This window comes from Phalacrocorax aristotelis, chromosome 8 (assembly GCF_949628215.1).
Source record: "Phalacrocorax aristotelis chromosome 8, bGulAri2.1, whole genome shotgun sequence".
In the NCBI taxonomy this organism is placed as follows: Eukaryota; Metazoa; Chordata; class Aves; order Suliformes; family Phalacrocoracidae; genus Phalacrocorax; species Phalacrocorax aristotelis.
Genome location: NC_134283.1, coordinates 24,705,779 through 24,728,922, shown reverse-complemented (window position 1 = coordinate 24,728,922; position 23,144 = coordinate 24,705,779). Strand labels below are relative to the sequence as shown.

General features: G+C 57.6%; 1 protein-coding gene across 1 annotated transcript in view; it reads right to left on the bottom strand.

The window, feature by feature from the left end:
- Positions 1-23,144, bottom strand: part of PPARGC1B (PPARG coactivator 1 beta) — a 48,542-nt gene that overhangs the window by 12,858 nt on the left and 12,540 nt on the right. Inside the window, exon 2 of the mRNA XM_075102051.1 lies at positions 172-345. Coding sequence (XP_074958152.1) covers positions 172-345 — 174 coding nt within the window. The remainder of the gene's footprint in view (positions 1-171; positions 346-23,144) is intronic.

The following is a 23,144-nucleotide window of genomic DNA, read 5'->3' as shown; positions in this document are numbered from 1 at the left end:
GCCTTACTCTGCTCGCTCCCGTTTACAGCCAGCAAATTAATGAAGCACTAATCAGCTGGGGAGGAGCTATTAATAGTTGTGTGGTTCCCTCCTTCCTCCCTCTTTCTCCCACTCTCCTGTCCTCCCCCTGCCTCCATCCTCGGGTCTGCTGTGCCAGGAGGATGGGGGTACCTGGAAGAGCTCGGAGTCATCGGTGCTGTACTGGCTGGAGTCGGTCTCCGAGTGCTCCACACACCACTGCAGCTCGCTGAAGCAGCCGGCCGAGTCAAAGTCGCTGGCATCCAGCTGAGACAAATCAATCTCGGGGAAGTCAGAGTAGAGGTGCTCCTCGCCAGACACCTCATACTAAGGAGAGAAGAGAAAGTGGGTGAGCCTGCTGCTGTGCCAGAGGGGCAAGCAGCAAAGGCAGCAGCAACAACCTGCGGAGACGGCTGGTCTCCCTGCGTGCCGTCACCTCTGCTTGAGCCCATTACTCAGACCCTCTTTGGAATCAGCTTTGCCAAGTGCCTCCAGGAGCAATTACATGGCAGTGGAGAGCACAGAGAGCACCTCTTTGCTGCACACCTTGCAAATCAGTTTGCACAGCCTGGCACTGGCACTGACAGTTAGTGAAAGCTGCCCCGCAACGGCCACAAAACCCCCCACTCTTGTGTCCCTTGCTGTGGCAGCCGTTGAAACTGCAGTGTCTGCAAGGGAAGAGCCTCGTCCCCTCCAGTGAGCAGAAGCTCAAAGCACAGCACAGCTGTCTGGACTGCGGTAAAGCAGCTGCTGTTGCTTTTAGGGGAAACTGAAGCCACCCAGGGTTATTCAGGTGCCCCAGGGATCAGCAATAGCAGAGCAAGGCAAGAGACTTGGGCTCACACAAGACAGCAACACATGGGGCCAGGCTCCTGTGGGTAGCCTCACACTCAGTCAGGGTGGCTGCTCTGTATCCCATCCCCATCCCTGCCACATGGCACCAAACTGCTTAGGGACAGTTCCTCTGGGGAAGCTGCACATCCTGCACATCCCAAGGCACTGCCAAGGCAAGACAGACCCTGGGCCCCATGTCACACACACAGGATGAGAAAAATGGCATGGAAACGAATCAATGTCTGGGTGCACATGGGGTGATGCAAGCTCTAGTAACCGAGCTAAAAATCTCCATTTAACCACAGAAGGCAGCTGGGACCTGCCCTGCTTCTGCCTGTCTCCCAGCTTCTGTCCGGCCACAAAGCCCCACGGCTGCATCCAGAACCCGTGGGAGCAAGGGTTGGCACTGGCATGGCCCTGCCCGCACTGCCACTCACAGCCTGCACTGAGCCCTCGGGTCACGCTTGGTTTTGTACTGACTGATGTCCAGGTTCAAACAGGGAGGGGAAAGGTCTGGTGCGACTCCTCCTGGTATTGGCTGCCCAGGGGGAGTTTTCTGGTGATGAGGGAAGCAAGTTTATTTACAGAGCAAATGGATTTTGGAGAAGGCACACATCTGAGCATGTGAGAGCTGCTGCAGGGGCAGAACAAGGGCCCTCCCCTCCTGAAGTACCCTGGAAGAGTCTCCTCCAATGCTCAACGGGAAGGAAAAGGGATTTCAAACTGAGCTGCAGGAATAGAAAATACAGTGTTTCTCTCTTTCTCCTCTTTTTTTTTTTTAATTGGGATAATCTGGGATTATCAACTATGTTCCCACAGACTGAAGGGCCTGTGTGCCAGGTGCTAGCCACTGGGTTTAAGATACCCTGTGCCACACCAAAGGATGTTCCTGTGCACACACGTACACACACACCCCTGCACACAGAACCCATTTTGCATTTCTCACCTGCTTTCTGCCCTGTTCCCTCCCAGGGGTGGCAAGGAAAGGGTGAGTTGCTTGGAGGACACAACAAGGGCAGGAGAGAGCAGTTTCATGGCCTGATAGCGAGCCAGTGCCGTACCCCAGCAGCAGACTGCCGGCCCAGCCATCCCCACGGCCACAGCAGGGCTGGGGGTTGTGGGAAGCTGCTGACACTGCCCCAGCCTCGCTGGTGAGGGAAACCCCATGGCGGAACAGGGAGCTGCCCCCGTGCTGGGGGAATGCTCTCCCCATGTCCTCTGTCTGCCTGCCGCTGGAGGGAGGCATATCAGGTAGACATCCGTGTGCGTGGTGCCGCCAAGTATATTGGGCACAAAAAAAGGTCTGTGCAGCCCCTTGAATGGCTGCAGGATCTGGATACTCCTCATGGATGCCCCAAGCCTGGGGCTTTTCAAACCTGCCCTGCAAAAATCTTTCCTTCCCAGGTGGTCAGAGCGCATGTAGCAGGTCAAGGGTCCCTGTCCTCATCACTGACAGCTCTGGGGGACACAGATGTTACCTTTCCCCCAGCTGTCCTGTCCTCTCTGCTCAGGAACATCCTGGGCTGTTCCGGGATCAGACGTCCTTTGGCCTTTCAGATGTGTCCCTTACCTGCTGTGGCTTGTCCCTGATTTCCTGCCACCGCTCTTGCGCCTGCTCCAGAAAAATCTTGCAACAACTTTGGCTCCCACTTCTCCCCAAATCTTCCCATGGGAACAAAGGCAAAGGCTTTTATTTTTAGAAAAGCCATACATATATATATGTGTGCGCACGCGTGCGCGTGCGTTCCATTAAAAATAGCAAAGCAGTCAAATTCTCCTGCTCCTTTTGATATGCCACAAGGGAAAAGATCCTGGTGCTGAGATCACAAGGAGCAGCTGACACCAGTGCTCGGGATGTCTTTTGATCAACTCCACAGATGTGACATGTCCCCATTGGCAATAGGGATGGGTAAAAATAAAACTCCTGCAATCAAATGCTGCTGAGCTGCCCTCATTGGGCACCCTGAAGGCACTGCCATGCTGCATGCAGCTGTCCCGAGGCAGTGGTTGGCAGCAGATGCTCCCAGGTTCCCAGCTAGAACAGATCAGGAGTGCCCAAAAAATCTCTGCCTGCGTCGGTTCCCCTCCTCCCTGGAAAAAGCAGGGAGAGCCTTTGCTCAGCGTGGCCGCCCACATGGGCATGAGGCAGGGCATCCCAGGGCAAAGCTGCAGCTCCAGCCAGCCCCCTCTGCTAGAAAGGGTCATTTAACCAGCCCAGCCACCAAGGCCTTGAGTCTTGGGAGGGAATCTGTCACTCGGAGCACCGCTAGCTCGGCACTGAGCACTGAGAACAGAGCCCCTCTAGGCTGGCTGCAGGAGTGGGGGAGGACCCAGCCCCTGGCCCGGGTAGGGGGTGGCAGTGATGGGGATGCTGCCTGTGGGCACTGGACCTCATCTGCTCTGACTTTCCCTTTTCCCACCCTTTGCATTTCCTGCTGCCTTGGGAGAGGAGTGAACTTTTGTTCTAATTTTACTTGGGAGTTTGTAGGAAGATCAGCCATGGGTTCTTGGTGTGCAGCCAGCAAACACCCATGGAGACATGCTCTAAAATTCAGAGAGATCCTCCAGCCCAGACACCTGGCCCGTGCGTGCTGCAGTGTGATCACGACCAGAAAGCTGCCGGCAGCTCCTTGAGACTTGTCTGATGAATCCCTGCTCCAGGGAAGAGGGATGCCCAGGAAACTATGCGGGTGCCCCCATGCCACACACCTACATCCTTTGGGGGGAGCAGCAGCTGAAGCCTGGGCATCCGCTCCAGCTGCAGGAGCTCCCCACAGCAGCACCACGCAGGCAGCTGCACCTGAAAGCCAAAGCTAAAAGGTGGAAGGCATTTGGAGGAACGGCCTCCATCCAGAGACGTCCTCCTCAGCTTTCCTTAAAGGATGAACCAACTCTGACCTCAGCCCTAGCAGAAATGCAGTCACAGTTACAGGACAGAGAGGCAGCTGTTACTAGCTTGCGTGTTGCAAGGAGCTTCGCTTCTGCAGAGGCTTTGCTTGCTGGGAGGACAGAGCGTTAACATTTTCATTCATTTACTGCCGAGCTCAGACAGCCCTTCCCCACTGTGAGAGGTTTATAACTTCAATATTGGTAGCAGGGGTTGCCCTGGGAGGCTGGCAGGGACCCTCACACCAAGGGTTTGTGCTCATTTTGTGTCCTTGCTGAGGATGGCCAGATCCAGCAGCAGCCATGCTGTGCGTGCCCAGGGACAGCCTGGAGATCAGGAGGGCTCTGTGCCCGCTGCGGCTGTACCACCCTGCTGCCAGACCCACTGTCCATGTCCACCATGGCAGAGCTGATGGTAGTGAGAAAGCAGGAGGGACCACCTCCAAACCAGCAGCCAAGGATGCCCAGAGGTCACCTTGCCAACTCTCCTGTCCCAGGGAGCTTCGGCTGCACCTAAACATTTCCAGTCAAGAAACAGCAGGCCCACTACACAAGCACTGCAGGTGAGAAGAGGCTGGCTTGACCCCCAGCCTGCGCTATGCCTTCTCCCGGAAACCCCATGTGAGGAATTCAGTCTAAGAGCTTCCGGTGGCTCCTTGGTCAGAATCCCTTTGTCTCCTGGGTCTGTGAATGGAAGAGCTCCCGGGTGCTCTGGGGACTGCACCCACCACGGCACCTGCTGCTCTGACTTCCCATCCCCGATCTTTGCCCTTCCCAGGGCAGTGGCAAGCGGGACGAGGAGCTGGCATGGGGGTTAGCTCCATCTCCCTGCACGATCATGAGGGTGGCTGATGCTGGCAACCACCTCTAGTGTCCCCAGCAGCTCCAGCATGTGTCCTGGGCTGGACGTGCAGCAGGGTGAGGGCAGCCAGCAGGATGCCCCACTGAGCACAGCTCCGTGCTGGCTCCTAAAGTCATGGATGAGGTTCTTCTCCAAGCCCAGGTCTAATTCAAATATTGGATTAATGAGACAGGAAATGTTTTCCGCTTTTCAGTGTCAGCTTGGGCACCTCAGACTAAACTGCCCTGGTCAGCAGGCTGGAGAGGCTGGCTGGGGCCAGGCTGCTGGCTCCTGGGAGCAGCCTATACCCAGCGAGCCCACCAAGAGCAGACATTGGCTCCATGTGTGCACAGCCAGCTTGGCCGGGGAGCAGGCAGCGCATGGCCCTCCTGCCTGCCAGCCTGAAAACAGGCACCTGCACCCCGAGTTCAGCAGCCTTCAGGCAAATGCTGATGCTCTGGGGTTTTGCCTTCCCTGCAGCAAGCCTGGGAAAGAAGCAAAGGGGCAATGCCACCTACAGGCACTGTCTTGAGGGAACCACAGCCCTGTTGCCAGGCAATAGCAACTTAAACCAGGGCAAGCAACAGAACTCAGCCGGCCGTTGCCTGCAGTGCTTAGCTGGATCAGAGGGCTTGGGATGGGGCAGTGACCGTGACACAGAGACCTGCAGGTCTTCTCCTCTGTCACACCCCTGACAACAGCACCAGGAGAAATTTCCCTTATCTGTAAAACCCCTGGGTCCAGCCCCTTGAAGTTGTGTCCAAGTATTTAGGAGCAAGGCTCTGAGTGCGCCAGGTGATGGCACATACATTGTGCTCATGTTTAGTGAGGCTGCAAAAGTTTAAGCTTCTGAAGTCTGCCGGCATGAAAGCGCTGCTGGATGGGCGCAGCACCTTCACGGGAATTTAATCCTGTTTAAGCCTGGGAGGCCAGATTTGCATTGCTGCCTGCATACACAGTCCCAGGATGCTTTGCAAATGCCTCATCACTCACAGGCCACTTTGCTGTACAGAATAAAGGGAAGAAAGCGGCAGCTCCTCAGAGGGGCCAAAGGAACCAGCCAGAAACAGGCAGCCCATCTCCTCACCGAGGAGCTGAAGCGGTGATTCAGCCCCGCACAGAGCTTCCTCCCTCCCTACAGCTGAGTGCCTACCCAAAGCATTAAGGGATAAATATATATCCACACGCACTGGAGACAGAGCCCCAAATTAGCCAGTAGCATTTAGGCTGGGACCCAAACCAGCAGAAGGTGAGAAACACTGAGAACATTAAGTGTCAGCTCCTGCCAGCCCTCCCTCGGTGGCACAGACAGCGCCAGCTCCTGGTGCCCATGTTCGCAGTTGGCCATGGAGTTTCCCCCTCCTTGCCCTCACCCCAGGCTTGTCTCTAAAAAGGAAAGAAAATCCTTGGGCAGGGGTTTTGGAGAGAGCTGTCCGGGCTTATCAGGGGAATCCGTAACTACAGACTGCTTGAAATGGGGCTTACAGCCATGCAGGGAGACAGGCACCACCCAGCTGTTTCACTGGGATGAACTCTCCCCCAGGCAGGCAGCAGCAGGCTGGCTGGTGCAGCGGTGGGCACAGCTGCCCACCCTGCTAGCTGCTTTGGGCAGGTGGGAGCCCACTCACTCGGGCAGGCAGGGACAGGCGCCTGGAGACCCCCAGCACCCTCCTGAGCTGCCCCAGCACCGGAGCAGGGAGGCAATGGGGCACACAACCACCACGGCCCACAGTGGGGCCAAACCCGGCCCTATCGCCCCCGGGGTGCACCCTGCTGTCCCCATAGCTCCTACCCAGGGGACATGATCCCCATGTGGTCAGGCCACCAGCACCCTGGTGGGGGCAAAGCTAGGTGCTGGCAGCCCCTTATCATCCCCAAGGACATGCCAGCTCCATCCCAGCCCAGAGGGACCCGCATGGGGTGGGCAGCCCCCCTCCAGTACCGGGAAGGAGGGCAGAGGTAGGGATGGAGGAGAGAGCTATAAATAAGTGTAAATACAGCAAGGAGGCACCTGGCCAGAGCTGTGAAGGTCACTGGAGTGTGTGCCAGAAGATAAGCAACCCCCCCTTCCCACTGGCATTTGACAAAATGTCAGTGTGAATGAGGGAAAGGTGGTGTCGGGTTGTGCCTTGGCCCGGCCACCCCTCGCCACCCCCTGACATTTATAGCCTGAGAGCCCCGAAGTGGAGGGTGACCAATACCTCCTCGGGAGGCAGCAAAGGCAGAGGGGGCCCTGCCTGCAAACACACCGATGTGACACAGTGGAGGGAGGTGTGAGGAGTGCAGAGGCAGTGCTGCCGCTCCCTCATCCAGCTCCCCAGTTTTGGGGGAAAAAGAGTGCAGGAATCTCCCAGGCTCCCGGGTCTGCAAGGTGGCGTGCAACACCTCACTGTCCTGCAAGGAGCAGGGCATTTTGCCCTCTGCACTCTGTTGATTTTTAATTTTTTTTTAGTTTTTACTAATCTGTTTCAACAATTCACCCCAGCCAGCAAGAGGAAAATCCAGCACCAGCATTTAAAGCCCAGACAAAATAAATAGCATGTTGATCCTTTCTTCCACTCGAGCTGCTCAAAAACAACTGCTGCTTGTCCGCATTGCTGCGGCACGTGGAGGCTGCCGTGGCAGTGCCGGGCCCCACGCTGGATGCCCTGCACCGACACACATGGAGCAGCCACCCTCCCGATGCAGCCCGTGAGCTGCAGAGTGGGGAAAGGGGAGGGGGTGCTGGCAGCACCAGGCACCTGGCCCAGTGGCACCAGCAGGACGAGGGGTGCTTGGTGCCAGGCTCTGAGCCACAGCCCAAGTGCGAGCGCGGTCTCGCTCACTGACTTTTGTCTTACATTAGAAGGGTGTAATTAAGACCAACCCTAAGAAGCCAGTAGTAGGAAATATTAAACATTAACTGCAAACAATAAACACGACCTTGCCAGATATCTTTGATATGGAGGAAAGATGGAAGAAATTGCACTAAACTATCCCTGAGTCACAGGATAGAAAAAAGGAGGCTGAGATACTGCTAATAATGCCCTGAATAAACAACACTCCGCTGGAACACTTTAAACAAAGGTGTGTCAGGTGTAAGAAGAAGGGCAGCAGCAAAGTATATCACAGGTTACAGAGCTGCATATTCATACTATACTCTGCAGCCGTTTATTTGGGCTTCAGATTAGAGAGTCCACTTCTGCCGGAGGTCTGGGGCAGGCTAGCTCAGGGCTGCAGGACCTGCTGGTGCTGGCAGAGCTGGGGAGACCCTGCAGCCCCAGCCGCCCTGCACAGAGTCCAGAGCACGTCTCCACTGCCGTCACCCTCTGGCACCACCACTACCGGGCGGCACCACCAAGCATTAGGCAAGGGCAGAAAAGGAGAACCAATGGTTGCTTTGCCCCATACAAGGAGAAGGGGCAGCAGGTAGACACAGCAGGGAACCAGCCATTCCCGAAGAGGGACACTCCTCTCTCAACACCAGCTAATGGAAACAGCACCTGCTAACTGTGGCTGCTGCCAAGCGCAGTGCCATGCTGTGGCTGCTATGTCCCCAGGATATGGTCTGCCAGGCAGAGGGCTGTCCGGGCAGTGCCAGCATGCTCAGGCACACGTAACAGGCTGATAGCAGTGTCTCCCATCGCAAGAGAAGTGTGATGGCTTTATCCTGCACCCCCTGAGCCACACAGCAGCACCCCGTGCCAATCCTGCCAAGCAGCCAGCCCAGCAACACTGCCCACCACCTGCTGATCCTGGCACAGCAGAGAGTAGCATCCCCAAATATGCATGTGCCAGTGACTCCTGCCAGCGTTGACCTAGTCACTGACGGGTGCTGCTGCAGGCAGCGGCGCTGACACTGCTCGATGGCATCAGCCAGACAGGGCACAGGCTGGGTCTTGAGCCCTGGTGGTATTTTCTAAGAAATTCCTTATTATCTGCCCCAAAACCAAAGGCAGGACCAACACACAGCAAAGAGCATGTGCTGTGCTGGGTACAAAAGAACAGCAGGAATGGCAATGTCCCATCAGCTCGGGAGGTCTCCAGCCCTGCCACGTGATATCCTGGCCATGGGTAGAGAGGCACAGGCAGGAACAGGCAGGTGTTGCGCTCCAGCGCGACGCTCACCTCCTCGCTGCAGCATTTCTGCAGTGAGACAGCACAGCCTGTGCGGGGCAAGGACAGAGCAAGTGGTGGCACAAGCCCTGTAGCCTTGAGAGGCTCCGCAGAGAGGATGCCCAGTGGGACAGGGAGCAGCAGGGGCTGGGGCTGAGGCCAGCAGAGGCATCAAGACCTTGGGGCCGCTTCCACTCGCAGACCCACAGCTGGAGGTGGCAAGAAACGCTGTGGCCCTGCAAGACAGGCTGGGGACCTCCAGGAGCAGGCATGCCCCCAAGCTCCAGCCAGCCTGGCAGCACCGGGGGCCCACGCTGCGCCATGGGAAGGGGCAAGTGCCTGACTCACCAAGGAGCTGGCTAATAGTCAGCTCTGAGAGTCACAAAAATTCCCCACAATCACAACTCCCTCATTTTGAAAGGAAAACATGAGGGAGTGATTATTTTCAGACCTTCCTCTTCTGATGTCCTAGCAGCCAGCAGCCACATGACAGCTGTGGGCAGAGGGATGCCAGCAAGGAGGCTCCCTGGGGTTGGGGTGGCTGCAGGGGCTGGAGGAGAAGGAGCCCTGCCCCTGCCCTGCTCTGGCCACTGGCCGCTTTGGAGGTTTGGTCACCAGCTCTTGGGCTGACAGGGCTCCACGAGGCCCGTTTAGTCCAGAGGATACTGCAATCGTCTTCCCATGGCACAGCACTTCCCAGCAAACACCAGTTCAGCTATGTGGGTGCTCTTCACCCTAGCACTGGCAGCTCTTCACCCCTCTCAGCTGGCTGCAAGAGCAAATCCCTGCTGGGAGGCAGCAAGCAATTGTCCCTCCAGCTCCCCACACTATGAATGAGGTTGAACCTGCAGTTCCACGAGGAGGAAAGCAGAGCAGTGCCCGCAGGAAGCACAGTAGACATTACTGTGTCGTGCCACATCAGGTTCCCGCTCCAGCTCCGGAGCTGCCCAGGCTGCATAGGCAAGCCCAGCCTCAGACATGCTCCCTACCCACAGCCACAGCCTCAAGATCTTCCATGGTGTTGTGCTTGGAAACCTCTCACTGGCTTTGCCAGGAGCCACAGCCACAGCCTGTGGTCCTGGGAATCCCTGAACTACTCCCAGGGGCTGGTACAGGCAATGCGGGGAAGCTGGGAGGCTTTCAGGGTCCATGGGCAGGCGGGAGGGAGCAAATGTGCTGGCAGGGCAGGCTCTCGGTTGCACCAGAGCCACTCACCCTGCAGTGCCGCCAGCTCTGGGGTTGCTGCCTTGAGGCTGTGAAGTGGAAGGGGAGGGAAGGCCAGCTCGGGGTGAACTATCATTACTGAAACATCTTCCTCCCCTGTCTCGGGACATGAAACAGGGCTTTCTGGGTGGCAGCTAGCGGGAGGCAGAGGCGTGGCACACAGCCTGGCTCTGCCACCCTCGGTGGGAGGGCTGTAATTCCCAGCACATCCTGGCGTTCCGTGTCAACAGCTCGGTGGCTGTGAAACAGGAGCTGAGGTTAAAGCCAGCCCAAATCCTGCCCCTTTACATACACACGTGAAGAGCTGGTGAAGAGAACCTGCTGACTGCCGGACACCACAACCCAGTATTACCCCTCTGCCAGGTGTGTAGCCGTCATCTGCAGGATGCTTTCTACCTCCCCGAGCCACAGGCACATTTTTGGACCTTGCTATTGCTCCGATGCCGAGGGACTGTCTGGGCAGCCTTTCCCCTGCTGGGAGCACTCCCAGCCCCTTTTGCCAGGGAGGTGGCAGGCAGGGGAGGGGGGAAAGCATCTCTCCTGCCTGCCTGTCTGCCTGCAGGTTTTGTACCAAAGGCCCTCCTCCTCCCCTGCCACAGAAAACAACACGGTGCCCCACACTGTTCGGTGCTGCCCATGCCACCAGCAGCAGAGCACCATCTTAGCACTAATCAGCACAAGATGGGAGATGGGGAAGGTTCAAGCTGGGGTTAAGAAGGCGCAATGAGGATCTTCCCCCATGAGCCTGACTTCCCAGTGGGTCCAGCCCTGACACTCTGCTGCCACAGGCATGCTCCAGTGGTGTGCCATGCCCTGCCAGGGGTCAGGGCACCATCACCAAACCTGACCCACAGTGACTCTCAACAGACCCTTTCTCCTGCCAGACACCGGCTGTGCTGGCCTTCCTGCCCAGGGGGACTTTGGGGGAGCCCTCGCTGTGCCCAGCAGCCACATGAAAAATAAAGTTTTCAGCTGGAGGCACGAGGTTTCAAAGGGTGAAAACCACTGTGGAAAGGGCAAAACCTCTCAGATCCATCCATACCCTCCTGCCAGGCCTGTCCGTGCATGCCTGGGCCCATATTGCAGTGCTTGTGGAAGTGCCAGCCCTGCCCAGCCCACCCTGCCAGCCACCCCTGCTGCAGGGGAGCGGGCAGCGCTGCCCATGACAGCTCCTGCCTGCTGCTCTGCATGAGGCCCTGGTACCCCATGGTGTGGCCTGCTGCCTGCACCTTGCTGCTCCTCATCACCAGGGTCTCCTGCGAGAGCAAGGAGGAGGAGATGCATCACCACCCAGCGTGGTCACTGCTTGGCTCTGCTCCAGCATAACTGTGCCCACGCTCACTGGTAAAGCCAGCGGGCAGGCATGACACAGGCACAGCCGTATCACCCCTTCAGTGACTGAAACCACCTAAAAAAGTGGTGGGGAAGGGGGATGCCAACAGCTGTGTATTTTCCAGGTGGGCATCATCAGCGCTAGGAAATCACCAGTATTAACTGATCAACAGCACTGATACTATTCCAGTTATTACAGTGGGGAAACTGAGGCACGGGGATGTGAAATGAGAGCAGGTTATAGCAGGTCCCGTGACCACGGGCTACGTACACAGCTCACAAGGTGGATGGCAGAGGCATGATCCTTGAGCAGCACCTCTGGGGCTGCCGTGCAGGCACTGCCAGTGCCCGCTGCGCTTCACTAGCACAACCTGTTTGGTCTGGGGATTTCCCAGTGCTACATCAGCTGCACAAGGCTTTACTGTGCCTGAGTCGGCACTGGAGCACTGCTGGTGGGCTGGGAATCAGCTGGTGCCCCAGCCAGGCCCCCAGGGACCTGGGGCTGGGGCTCTGTGCCTGCTTTTTGGCTCTGCAGGGAGCATTTCTAGGAGCTGCAGCCTAGAGCCAGCACTGCCAGCCTGGCTGCTCCTCCAAGCTTTCCCCAGTGTCAGGACCAGACGCTCCCTTCTCCCCGCACAGCACACAACTGACTCACCCCAGAAAGAAACTGCTTCAAGATCTCCAGATAGAAAAATCCCTCCAAGGGCAAAAAGCTCCTTCAGGAGCACATGCAAACCTGGGCAATCACTCACATGCACAAAACTTTATGCTATTGTAAATTCACCCCTGTAAGGGACCACACCTTTCCCCTCCCCAAAACCCCAGCCCAACAGGCTCTGGCGGGGCTCATGGGAGCTGCAAGCCCAGGCTGGGTCCGGCCACTCCCCAAGCAGGGTCTGGCTCAGGGCTGGGACCCCTCTTTCCCCCCCTCCAAACCAAGGGGGGTGAAGCCCATAAACGTGACTTCCTATGCTTAAATCAGACCCTTTTACCCACTTGATGACATGTGCCAGCTCCCTCACAACACTGCCCTAAGCTTGCCTGCTCCCAAGCCTTGTCCCTTCCTATTTTTGACCCAGCTAATCCAGAGATTGACCTAAAGCCAGGAACCTCAGGACAGGCTGGCTTGAAATCCAGCTTTGAAACCTGCATGTGACAGCCAAGTGCCTAGGAACTGGTCTGACCCCGCATCCACCTCCGGCTCGGGAGCATCAGAACCAAGGATCCCCTAGGGTGTGCGGGAGGCCACCTCTGCCCTGGCAGCACCAAGTGCCAGATGGGCCCAAATCCCCACGCAGGGTTCACAGCGTTTAAGGTGCCTGCTCGGTGTGCCACCTTCACAGATTTTGAATGGACCCAACATCTGGCAGCAGCACCCCAGTCGTGAGCAACTCCAGTTTCTGGCCCCACCACCACCTCTGCGCCCTGCTTTTATCCCCATCCATCTCCCCACCCCATGGAGGCCATCCACCTCTCTCAGCTGCCTCTGCTCCCCGTGTCGGGGGCTGCTGGGTGGGACTGCAGCCAGGTGTCCTTGGGCAGAGCCTCCAGTGTCACCTTGGAGGGAAGCACTGTGGCCCCATCTGGGCAGCTGCAGGGAGGCAGGGCAGCGAGCCCCACAGCCACGCTCAGCATGGCACTGGCGAGAGAACCCTGCCCAGCCCACACATGCTGAGCCCATGGGTGAAACTGGCTCCACACCCTCCCACCACTGCCAGAGGGGAATGAACCAACCCTGCACCTCTGAGCCCCCAACAGCACAGGCACGGCATGCAGCAAGCAAACCCTTCGGCCTCTCTATCCAGCGCTCCACTGCGAGCGTGGTTCCAAGCCGTGGGCGACCGGGTGGAGCGACGCGTTCCCCCCAGACCCGGCTGAGCCGTGCTTGGTTATGCAAACCGCAACGGGAGCTGTTTCAACTAGTTGGACTGCTGCCTGGCAGTCAGGTGCCTTCCTCCTCCTCCTCCCAGTATGCTGCCAGTCCCCCGCAGGCAGCTGCCCAGGCTCCCACGGGTGTCTCTGTCCCCACACTGAACATGCCATGCCTGCTACCAGCAAGGGGCTTTCCCTCCCTGGGTGCCCTGGGAGGTGGGGGCAGGCGTGGGGGCTTGCCATCCCCCAGCACAGCATGCTGTTATCACCCAGTGCAGCTGTGAACCAGCCCCATCAGTGGGTTTCACAGTCCTTGAGGTGTCCTCACGTGTCCCGGTACTGCTGATGCACAGGAAAGTTTGTCCATGCACAACTCGTACTGACCGGGAGCAGGGAGCCAGGACCATGCAAGCCCCAGGGTGCAGCAGAGGCAGGGAAGGGGCTGTTTGCCCCATTGCTGGTGAGTATTGCCCAGCACTGTGGTCGTGCTGGGATTTTGCACCCTGCCTACATCCTTGGTGGGATGCAGGAACTCAAGAAAACTGCTCCCTGTGACCTGCTGCGATCAAAATTTGGATGGGTGCTGGGAAAAAAGCAGTCAAGGTCCTGTGAGCCACAAAGGAGGCCTCTGGCAGAGCTGGTCACCATGTCTGTCACCAGCTGGCTCAGTCATGTTCACGCCTCATGGCAATGGCTCAGAGTTTGGCTTTGACTGCAGAAAGGCTAGGCTAGGAGGGGATAGAAGCCAGCGCATGGAGAGCATCTGCTCCAAACAGCCTCCGATACGTTGCAAAATGGGGGAAAAACCCCACATCTGAGCACCAGGCATCTTCATGCAAATCTCATCCTTCCCAAGCCAATACCAACCTCACACTCTGGGATGGCAGGAAACCTGCAGCTCGGCTCTGTGCAGTGCTCTTCCTCCTTTGCACAATGCATCGGCCTCGCCTTAAATTTCAACACAGATTGCAGGGAATTTACATGCCACCGGTGGACTCAGTGGGGGCCTGGCAGCCCTGGCTCCAGCAGTGAAATATTCCCTAACCACCCCAGCTACTCCCAGCAGCTTCAGCAGCACAGCCAGCGATTTAGGCACTGTATGGATTAACAGCTCCACGGGGCAATAGCTGATGCAGTGTTAAAATGTGGGATGAAGTGGGATGAAGCCAGCTGCCCACCTGCACCAGGGCTGCAGGGCTCCTGCCACGGATGGTGTCCAACCCAGGGGAGCCCAGGTGGGAATACGGAGAAGGAAAAAGGCTGCAGAGCCAGTCTTTGTACTGCTCATTGAAAAAGGGAGAGGAATCAGCTAGCCCAGCGCACAGAGAAGAGAGACGCTGGCCCAGCTGCACCAGCGGCAGTGCCGGGAGAGGAGCTGATGCTAGGCTGGGGTGACACAAGAGGTGGCTCCATCCCTACAACATGGTTCTTTACTACAAACTTCTGTGCAAGAAAATAAGGCCTTTGCTAAACCAAAAGGGCCCCAAGCCAGCTCCTTCCGAGGCTTCCTGGGATGTTCCACTCTACCCATCCCTCAGTGTGTGCCAAGCTCTTGTCATGTGTACAAGTTTTTCTGTTCAGGGTGTTTTTCCAGCTGGTGCTGGATGTCCTTGACGAGCTTCTCCACAAAGGTGGCAACAAGCTGGAGGAGCGGGAAACCTGCCTGTGCTGAATAGTAAAACCCCTGGCAACGCCATGACGCTTCTCCAGACACTGCAGCTAAATATAGACTCCTCTTTTATTACCCTGACGGCTGCTGGATTGAGTGCAAGAGGAGCCGGAGGGCTGCACTGGAACTCCCCCTCGCCTGCGGACGGGGATTGCCCATACGCATCCAGTGCAGAAGCTCACACTTGCTTAAACAGGATGCAAAGCTTAAAACAGACCATAAACCTTCTCCCTGGGTGTCTCCTGAGAAACACAGCTCGTTTGCTGGTGAAATGCTGTGGGTCCAAACCCCTCACTCTGCATCCTGGAGGGGTTTTGAGATGTGCTGGCGTGATCAGGTCCTGCCTGGGTGGGAAGGGATTCCCCCCGCTCCTGGCATGAGCAGCTGCAGTACACAGGCCACCCAGTGAAGGATGCTGAGCCAGCTTCCAAGAGCGTGGCTTTCCTGTGGCTTTCCTGCAGGCAATACTTCCTCACCTAAAAGAGCCACAGATGAAGCACTTGACCCCACTGCACTTACTGTGTCCCTGGGACTACGGGTGAGAGATCATTTCTGCCAAACACTCCGGTCACACCAGGATTTGTCCCTCTGTTGCAAATCCCGGAGGGAAGAAGACATGCCCCACAATTTGCTGGGGACCTGCAGCCTCTGTGACACCTTGCCAAGGTTTTTCTGAGAGACCTGGTTCACTGATAGAAAATGTGATGCTTGGGGTAAGGGGTTGATTCTCAGGGTAGGGAAGGCAGGTGAGGATGGAGACCACATCCTGCATGCCCAGGAAAGCACAAAACCCCACCAGGTTCAGCTCTGGAACATGGTGTAAGGCAGCTACTATGGGGCCGAGGCACAGGCAGGAGCAAGAGGGGTGAAGCCCGGGATGTTGTAAAACACTGCTGGCTGCTGCCCACACTCACACACGGCTGTGAGCTGCCATGCCGCAGCACTGCTCCCCTGCCAGCTGACCCTACAAAGCCTCCCCACCCTGGGCCAAGCTGTGTGGCCCCTTCACCTGAGCTCCAATGGGGAAGCATTCGAGGGGGTGAGATCCCAAAGGTGCTCCTGCTAAAACCCCAGCACTGACCCCAGCCCACGGCCCCCGTCAGAGCCATCCCAGGAGATGCAGGGCTGGTATGAGCTGCCTGCAGGCCGCCCACCTGGGCAGAGCGAGTTCCTGGGACTTTTCCCACTGCTGTCTGGTGGGGACATCGGAGCAGGGGTCCTGTGCAAGAGGCAGAAGGCTCGTAGAGCCATGCTCCGGTGGGTGCCATCAAGACCCAGGCTGTGTGCTTGCTGCCTCCATCACTACATCTGAGAAAAATGGGTAAAAAAGGGGATGCACTGCAAGCCAGCCCCTACCCCCACATTACCAGGAAGTCAGGCTGGGCCAAGATGCTGCTGGCTGCTCGCAGCAGCCATTTCCCCCACTCTTGGCTCTGAGTCCCATTGAGACGGGGCCAAGCAGGACGGGAACTACAGGCATCCTGCCTCCTGCCATCGGTGCTCCCAGCTGGCCAGTTCATGCTGGGACACCAACTCCCCGGGTGACCAGGGCCGCCCCGCTGCCAGCACCACTGGCCTTGGCCACAGCGCCTGCCCCATGACCGGAGCGCTGGCTGCGGAAAGCAGCCCTCCAGCTCCCCATACCAGCTGGCCTTCCCCACACAGCCATCCCACTGGCCAAGTGGAAGGCTGGGAAGTGGCAGAAGGGAAGGGGTTAAGCCATTAATCATCCCTGCTGGAGAGCAGCTGGACCCAGGGCCCATGGCATCCATCCTGCGCCCCATGCACCCCTGTGTTGGGACCTCCCAAGGGTCTCGCAGAGTGGCAGGGGTCTGCTGGGGGCTGCCTTGTCCTGCCAGCAGCAGTGCTCCTCTGGGTGAATTGGAACACGTGCCGACAGCAAAGGCAGCCGTGGTGCCCACTACACCTATGCCACTGCCCACATGGAGACCGAGGCCTTGCACAGCACTCCTGTTACACTCCCACCCGTTGCACACCCTTCTGCTACACTCCCACCCATCACATGCCCTCGTACTGCATGCTCACCCATTACACACACGCCCACTACACACCCTTCTGCCACACTCCTGCCCATCACTGGCACTGGGAGGGTGTGATGCAGGCACTGCGAGCATTCCCCAGGCAGGGGCAGAAGTGACTCCCCCTGCTCCTGAGCATCTCAGTGCTGGCTGGAAGCTGAACTGGGGGGCTGCAGAAACAGCCTGAGCCCCTGGACACAAGGAATGTTCGCACCCAGGCTGCCATCCCCCCATGGGGACAGGCAGGACAAGGTGCAGGGCTCATGTAAGGCAGCTGAAAAAGTCACCCTCCAACTGGCAGGTCCTTGGCCCCGATGGAGTGTCCCCACTACCATGGGGATTGTAGCGAGACTAGTGCTGCCAGTGGCCCACAGGGACCCACAGCAGCATGGCAGGGAGGGAGCTGGGGGTCTGCAAGCCCACGGGAGCCCTGTGCCCACGAACATCCCTCAGCCCAACGCTGGGTACAATGGGATGCTCCCAGTCTTGAAATTTCCATTCAAGTCCCTGCTTGCGGACCAGAGAAGGGGGATGTGTTTTGACCCTTTCCCCCCAAATCTCACCATCTTCCAACCAACCTTGATGTTTTCAGAGCATGGAGAAGCCTGAAGCAGTCTAATCCTCACTGCATCCCCACACTTGGGGTGAGCTGGCCAGTCCCATGCTACGTTCTTCAACCAGACCTTACAGAAGGCAACAGCTCTTCTTTTGGAGTAATGTCTGGGCTCACAAGGCAGGAGCACATCAGAGACCTTCCCCTGCCTTTGGGGGCTGCTCCCCCTTCTCCCCTCGTTCCCTGCCCAGAGACCAGCCTATGCAAAAAGACTTACAGCAACCCAAAAACTCCTCAAACGTGATTTCTGGATGACTTCCTCCTCCCTGTGCTGACATCTGCTGATGCAGCAGAGAGAGGACACATGGACATTCTGCTTCTGCCTCCACCCTCAGCCCCAGAGGCCTTTCTCCTGCTTTCCCCAGGCTCACGGGGGGGCATAAACCCTTCGGCAGTGGCTGGTATTTGGGTAACAGGGCAGGGAACACTGGGTATGCAGAGCCAGGAGCATGTACTGCTCTTGTCCTGATGGCTGTCCGCCTGTGGCTGCATCAGCAGCGCATGCTCCAGCAACTCTCCCACGGCCGCCAGCAAACACCCTTGGGACCCCTGAGTCCAGATGTGAGGGGTGGCAGATGGGGGAATAGCTCAGAGGGGAGCAGAGTTTGCCTGCCTGCAGCTCTGCCCTCCCTGCCTGCAGCTCCCCGGGCTGGGGGTGGGGGGGAGGGGGAGGGGCGGGCTCCTGTGGCATCACTGCTTTTGCCCACCCCCAGGACCACAGTTTATTTTGGATGATGACATGTGCTGGGTGAGGCTTTGCTGCTGTCCTGCTGAAAGGAGCCCTGTCACTGTCCCTGATGGGATGCTGTGCAACAGGCTCCTCCACCCAGAACAGTGCAGTCCCCTGGCTGTGCCACCCTCCTCACCCTCCAGCTAATGACAGTAACCCTCTCCCACCTTTTCCCGCAGGAGGATTTTGCTAACGTCCGCCAAGGGATTTGCAGATATAAAGGGCTCATTAAGTGCTAACCACGCCCAGGAGCCTGCTGGCATCCATCTTGGCAGATGCCCAGCCCTGTCCTGGAGAAACCTCTGCAAAAATTGCACCCTGTGCCTGCCGGTCCCCTGCCCAGGGCAGCCCCTCACCCTGGCCATCACCCCTCGCCAGCGGCATGGGTCCTATGGGAAGGAGGCAGTGCCTGGGCAACAAGCACAGGGGACATCCAAAGAAGGAAAGGAGTCGGACAGATGGAGGAGCCGGCTGGGCTCCCTGGCCAGCCGGCTGGCCCATACTGTAAAAGGAGTGGGAACAGGGACTGCACAGCTCCGGCTCCAGCAGCTTTACAATGGCTGTGAAGCTGAGAGGAGGAGGAGGAGGAGGAGAATATTAACCCTCCCAGAACTGCCACATGGGGAGGACAAATGGCAGATTTCCTGAGGCTCGGCTTAACAGCAGATGGACAGGGGTCCCCCCGACTCCCATCCAATAAAATGCATCTGGTGATGCTTTCAGGCCTGGGAGCATGGAGTCAGGAGATGCTGCCCTCAGACAGGCTGTGGGAAGAAGGAGGAGGAGGATGAGGAGGAAGCGGAGGACGAGGCACGCGGTGGATGCCTGCAGGAGGGAAGTGACCCTCCACGGGTGCAAGGCCTCGAAGACCCCTTGAACATGGGCTCCCTGGGAAGGTGCCCTCCTCCTCATGCTGCCCCCAGGAAAGCACCCCACTGGGGGCTCAGCAGCACTGGAGGGGCAAGAAAGGGGCACCCATGGGTGCCACCCCTCAGGGTGCCTGCCCATTGACATTGCCATCCCTTGCTAGCTGCTCAGCAGGGAGCAGCAAGGCTGAGCGGTTGGTTGCTCAGCTTCCCTCCTCTTTTCCCTGTGGACATGCAAGCGAATAATCACTTTTTTCCTGCTTAATGTTTTCCTTTAAAAACATTGGGCTTGGCCTTCCCTGCACTTTTCTGTGGGATTCATCAGAGCTGCAGGAACCCAGGCGCAGCGACTGGAAGAGCAAAGGTATTGGGCACTTAACAGCAACTTCCCTTCTCCGAAATGTTTATTGGTCATTGACGTCAAGTAATTATTGGGAATTATTAATTAAGAAAGCATTTAAGAGCATTGCTTTTGTTGAGGTTTTGTCATTACAATTAGTTTATCAGCCAACAGGAGAAACGTCAGCCTTTGCAGTTGCTTGGAGTGCAGCAAAGCAAATTTCCCTTTCCGCAGCAAGTATTTTGCTTTGTCCTACCTTTGGGGACTTGCCTTTCTCCAGGTGTGCCAACCACAACAGCTCTGGAAACACCCAGCCAAAAGGACCTCAGGAGGCCATCAGATGGGAACACCATGTCCCTTCTAGCCTGTCAGAGCCAACTATGCATGGATGCTGGCTCTTTTTGGGAAAGCGTCTTGACCAGACACCATGATCCCAGGCAGGAAGCTGCAGGGTTAATGGGGTTGACTCCCGCAGTCTCTCCAGGGCCACCCTGCCATACTCCCATGCACTCACTCCATGTCCCCAGTCATCATGAAACCTACCTCCCCGTGCCAGTGCTGGCATTCTGCTGCAGAGCAACTCGGTGCGAGTGCGAGCTCAGGCATGCTGTCATCTGCAGCCCTGCGTGACGGGCAATTTGGCACCAGACCCTGTCCCCATGCCTGGGCACCCCTGCAATGCTCTGCCCCAGGGGCTGGGCTCAGGGCTGGCAGCAGACTGGTGGGGCAGGATGCCTCCTCCCGCCTCCACCTGGGTGACCTGTGTGCTGTGGCTATTACATGGTGGGGCGTCCCACTATCTGCACTTCGAGAGATTTTCTTTTCTTCTCTGTCCCACCCTGGGGAATTGAGTGGCTCGCAGGTGCCTGGCACTGAGAGTCGCTGCTTTGGCAGCCCAGGGCTTTCCAAGGGCTCCCCCACGCCCCTCATATGCCAGCAGCACCCACCACAGGCAGCAGCAGGCAGCTGGAGGGGTGAGCTGGGGCTGTGGGGGTGCCTGGGACAGCCCCATCAGCATCACGCAGGAGAGGGGACCCAAAATTTATTCTTGGAGTGGTCCGGGACATGAATTTCAGTGGGTTATTGCTCCCTTATTTCCTGGGTCCTCTGGCCCAAGGGAGCATGACCCTGTAGCAGGCTGTGTCCCTGCCTTTTACAGCCCACTCTTCTCTTGCCACCTACTCTGCTCAGCCCCATCCTTGTACCCTGTTCCCAGTGGGAACAAGAGCCTCAGAGGCCACCACACTGCACCAGGCTGTACCTTTGAGACAATGTAAGCCCTGGGGAGCAGCACAGCTCCTCAGTGACCAGGACACAGGGGCAAGGTACCTGTGCCCCTGCCACCCCGTCCCGGCCACCTCAGCGCTTCCACCTGCCTGCTGGCTCTGAGTCCCCCTCCTGGGGCAGGTGTGGCAGGATGGGCAGTGGGACATGGCACACGCCGGCAGCACTGGCACAGGGCACGCTCGGCTATGAATGCACCCAGCGTGTGTGGCACGAGTTGGCCCCGGCGGGTGGCGCGGGCACCGTGTGCTGCAGCTCCTGCCTTGCTGGAGCATGCACATGCATGCCCCATGCACACCTGCTCACGCAGACTGGAAGCTAGCAGCAACATGGTTGCTCCAGCACCCAGCACCCAAACCCCCACCCCGCTGAGCACCCAACACCCAGGCCTGGCTGGAGGGGAGGGAATGGCTGGGAGGCAGGCTATCCCCACAAGAGGCTGGGCTACCTCTCGGGATGGGGGCTTGAGCACTGCCCTGGGCTCTGATCCTGCCTCAGCCTAGGCAAAGCAAGCCTCGGGCTGGTCCCTCCAGCAACCATTCCTGCCCGCCCCCGTCTCTGCTGGCGCTATGGCAGTTCTTCCTTCCCTGAGATAGCCAGTGTGCCAGCGGGTGGGTGAGGCTGGGAGGGGTGCTGGGGAACTGGGCAGGCTACAGAACCCATGCCCCCTGAGTGGCAAGCAGCACAGCTGCAGCCTGCGAGCTGTGAGTTCCTGCAGCCCTTCCATAGAGCAGGCTGCAAGCAACTGCAACCCAGACACCTGCAGTCTTGTGTTCCCAGGCTGATGTTGGTGCAACCCCAGTGCACGCACGCACCCCTAAAAGCAGCACCAGGAGGGACCAACAGCCCCCGCTCAGCAAGTGGGTCAGCTATATATAAACAGAGCAGCCCTAGCAGCGCCGGTACCAGGCACCTTCCTGCCTTGCATCATTGCCACCCTAAAAAACATGGCCTGCAGATGGGGGATGGCTCAGCCTGGGCTGCGGCAGACATGAAATGCTGCCAGTCACCAGAGGCACTGCTAGCCATTGCCCCGAGGGCTCCCAATCCCATGTCCTGCTCAGCTGGGACAGCCACCACAGAGGCTGGAGAGACCAGGTGGGGACCACTGTCCACTGGAAAGACGCTCCCAGGAGGCCAGGGCTGCAAGCCGCATACTCCACCACACAAAGCAGGCCCCCAGGAGGGAGATTTCCACTTCCATTTATTGAAACCAGCTGCCTCAGCTCCCAGGCACCCAGGCAATAAGCTTAAAACCCCTCATTAAGGCTGCGCAGACACCTCCTGGGCCTGAGGCACACAGGCATGCCTGCTCGGCAGTGTGCACGCACAGGTTTGGCTCGCAGGGTCACGTTGAACAGCCCCAGTGCAGCAAATGACTGCATACGGACGTTGTACAGTAAGATTGGGCAGCAGGGCAGTTCAGTCCAAGTATCCCCAGTTTGCTGCACCTCAAGGGCAGATACCTTCCCCAGTGCAACCTGCCCCGCCTCAGCTGCACTGTTGGAGTTTGTGGGTCCAGTAAACCTGGTGCTGGAGCCCAAGCAAGACATGGTTTGGGGTGCTTTGGGCTGCTGCCCGTCTTCACAGACTTGCTGGCACCACACAGTAGGAGAGGGCTGGTGTTCAACCTGCACCCCTGCAAGGAGCTCGAAAAGCCCTTTGCAGCCTGTAGGTCTCCAGTCGTCTACAGTCAAACATCACCAGCCTCTCGCCCAGCCTAGAGGGTTGGTTATTAGGGAAAAATGCTTTAATGAGGCAGCTCGTTAAAGGCAGGAACAGATTAGCCTGGGAAACCAAGAAACCCTGTGACTGCCAAATTCAAGAACAGGGGAAATAGGCCTTTCCCTGGCGGTGGTAAGAGATGCTGCCTCAAAGCAGTGGGCTGAACCCACAAAGCCTCAAAGCCCCTTCAAGGCCCTGCACCCTCCCAGGAGTCTGCATGAGCTCTGAAGATTGAAGATACCAGGAAGGGAGGACCACAGCTTGAAACCTATGAAAACACCCACTTAAGTTCAAGTGGAAAACACTCCATCCTCAGTAGTGAAGTTAAGGCACTGCCTTCTCCTCAAGCAGAATCCCAGCACCAGCATGGACTTCCAGCAGGGATGCTCCAGGGAGAAAGCCTTTGGCATGACACAGCCCTGCTGGACAGGAGTGACGCGGGAGGAGAGACAAAGGCAAGCAAAGCTCCAAGTTATGGTCACCAAAGAAAAACTAACCCTGGAAAAAAAATCCTGCTCCATTTCCCACTGCAGGGAAGGTTTGCAAATCATCTCTTCCCACAGCAAAATGAAATGCTGGTGAGCAGTGGAAGCACGGGTTGAGTAGGACACCCTGGGAAGTCAGGGTTACCTCAAAGCCACTTGGGCAGCAGGGAGAAGAATCAAGCCCATGCAATGACCATTATAAATGAAGGTGGGAATGGTGCTGCTAAAGATAACTTTGTGAACAGGTACTATTAATAGCAATATTATGGGGCTTTTTATTTTTTTGTGCTT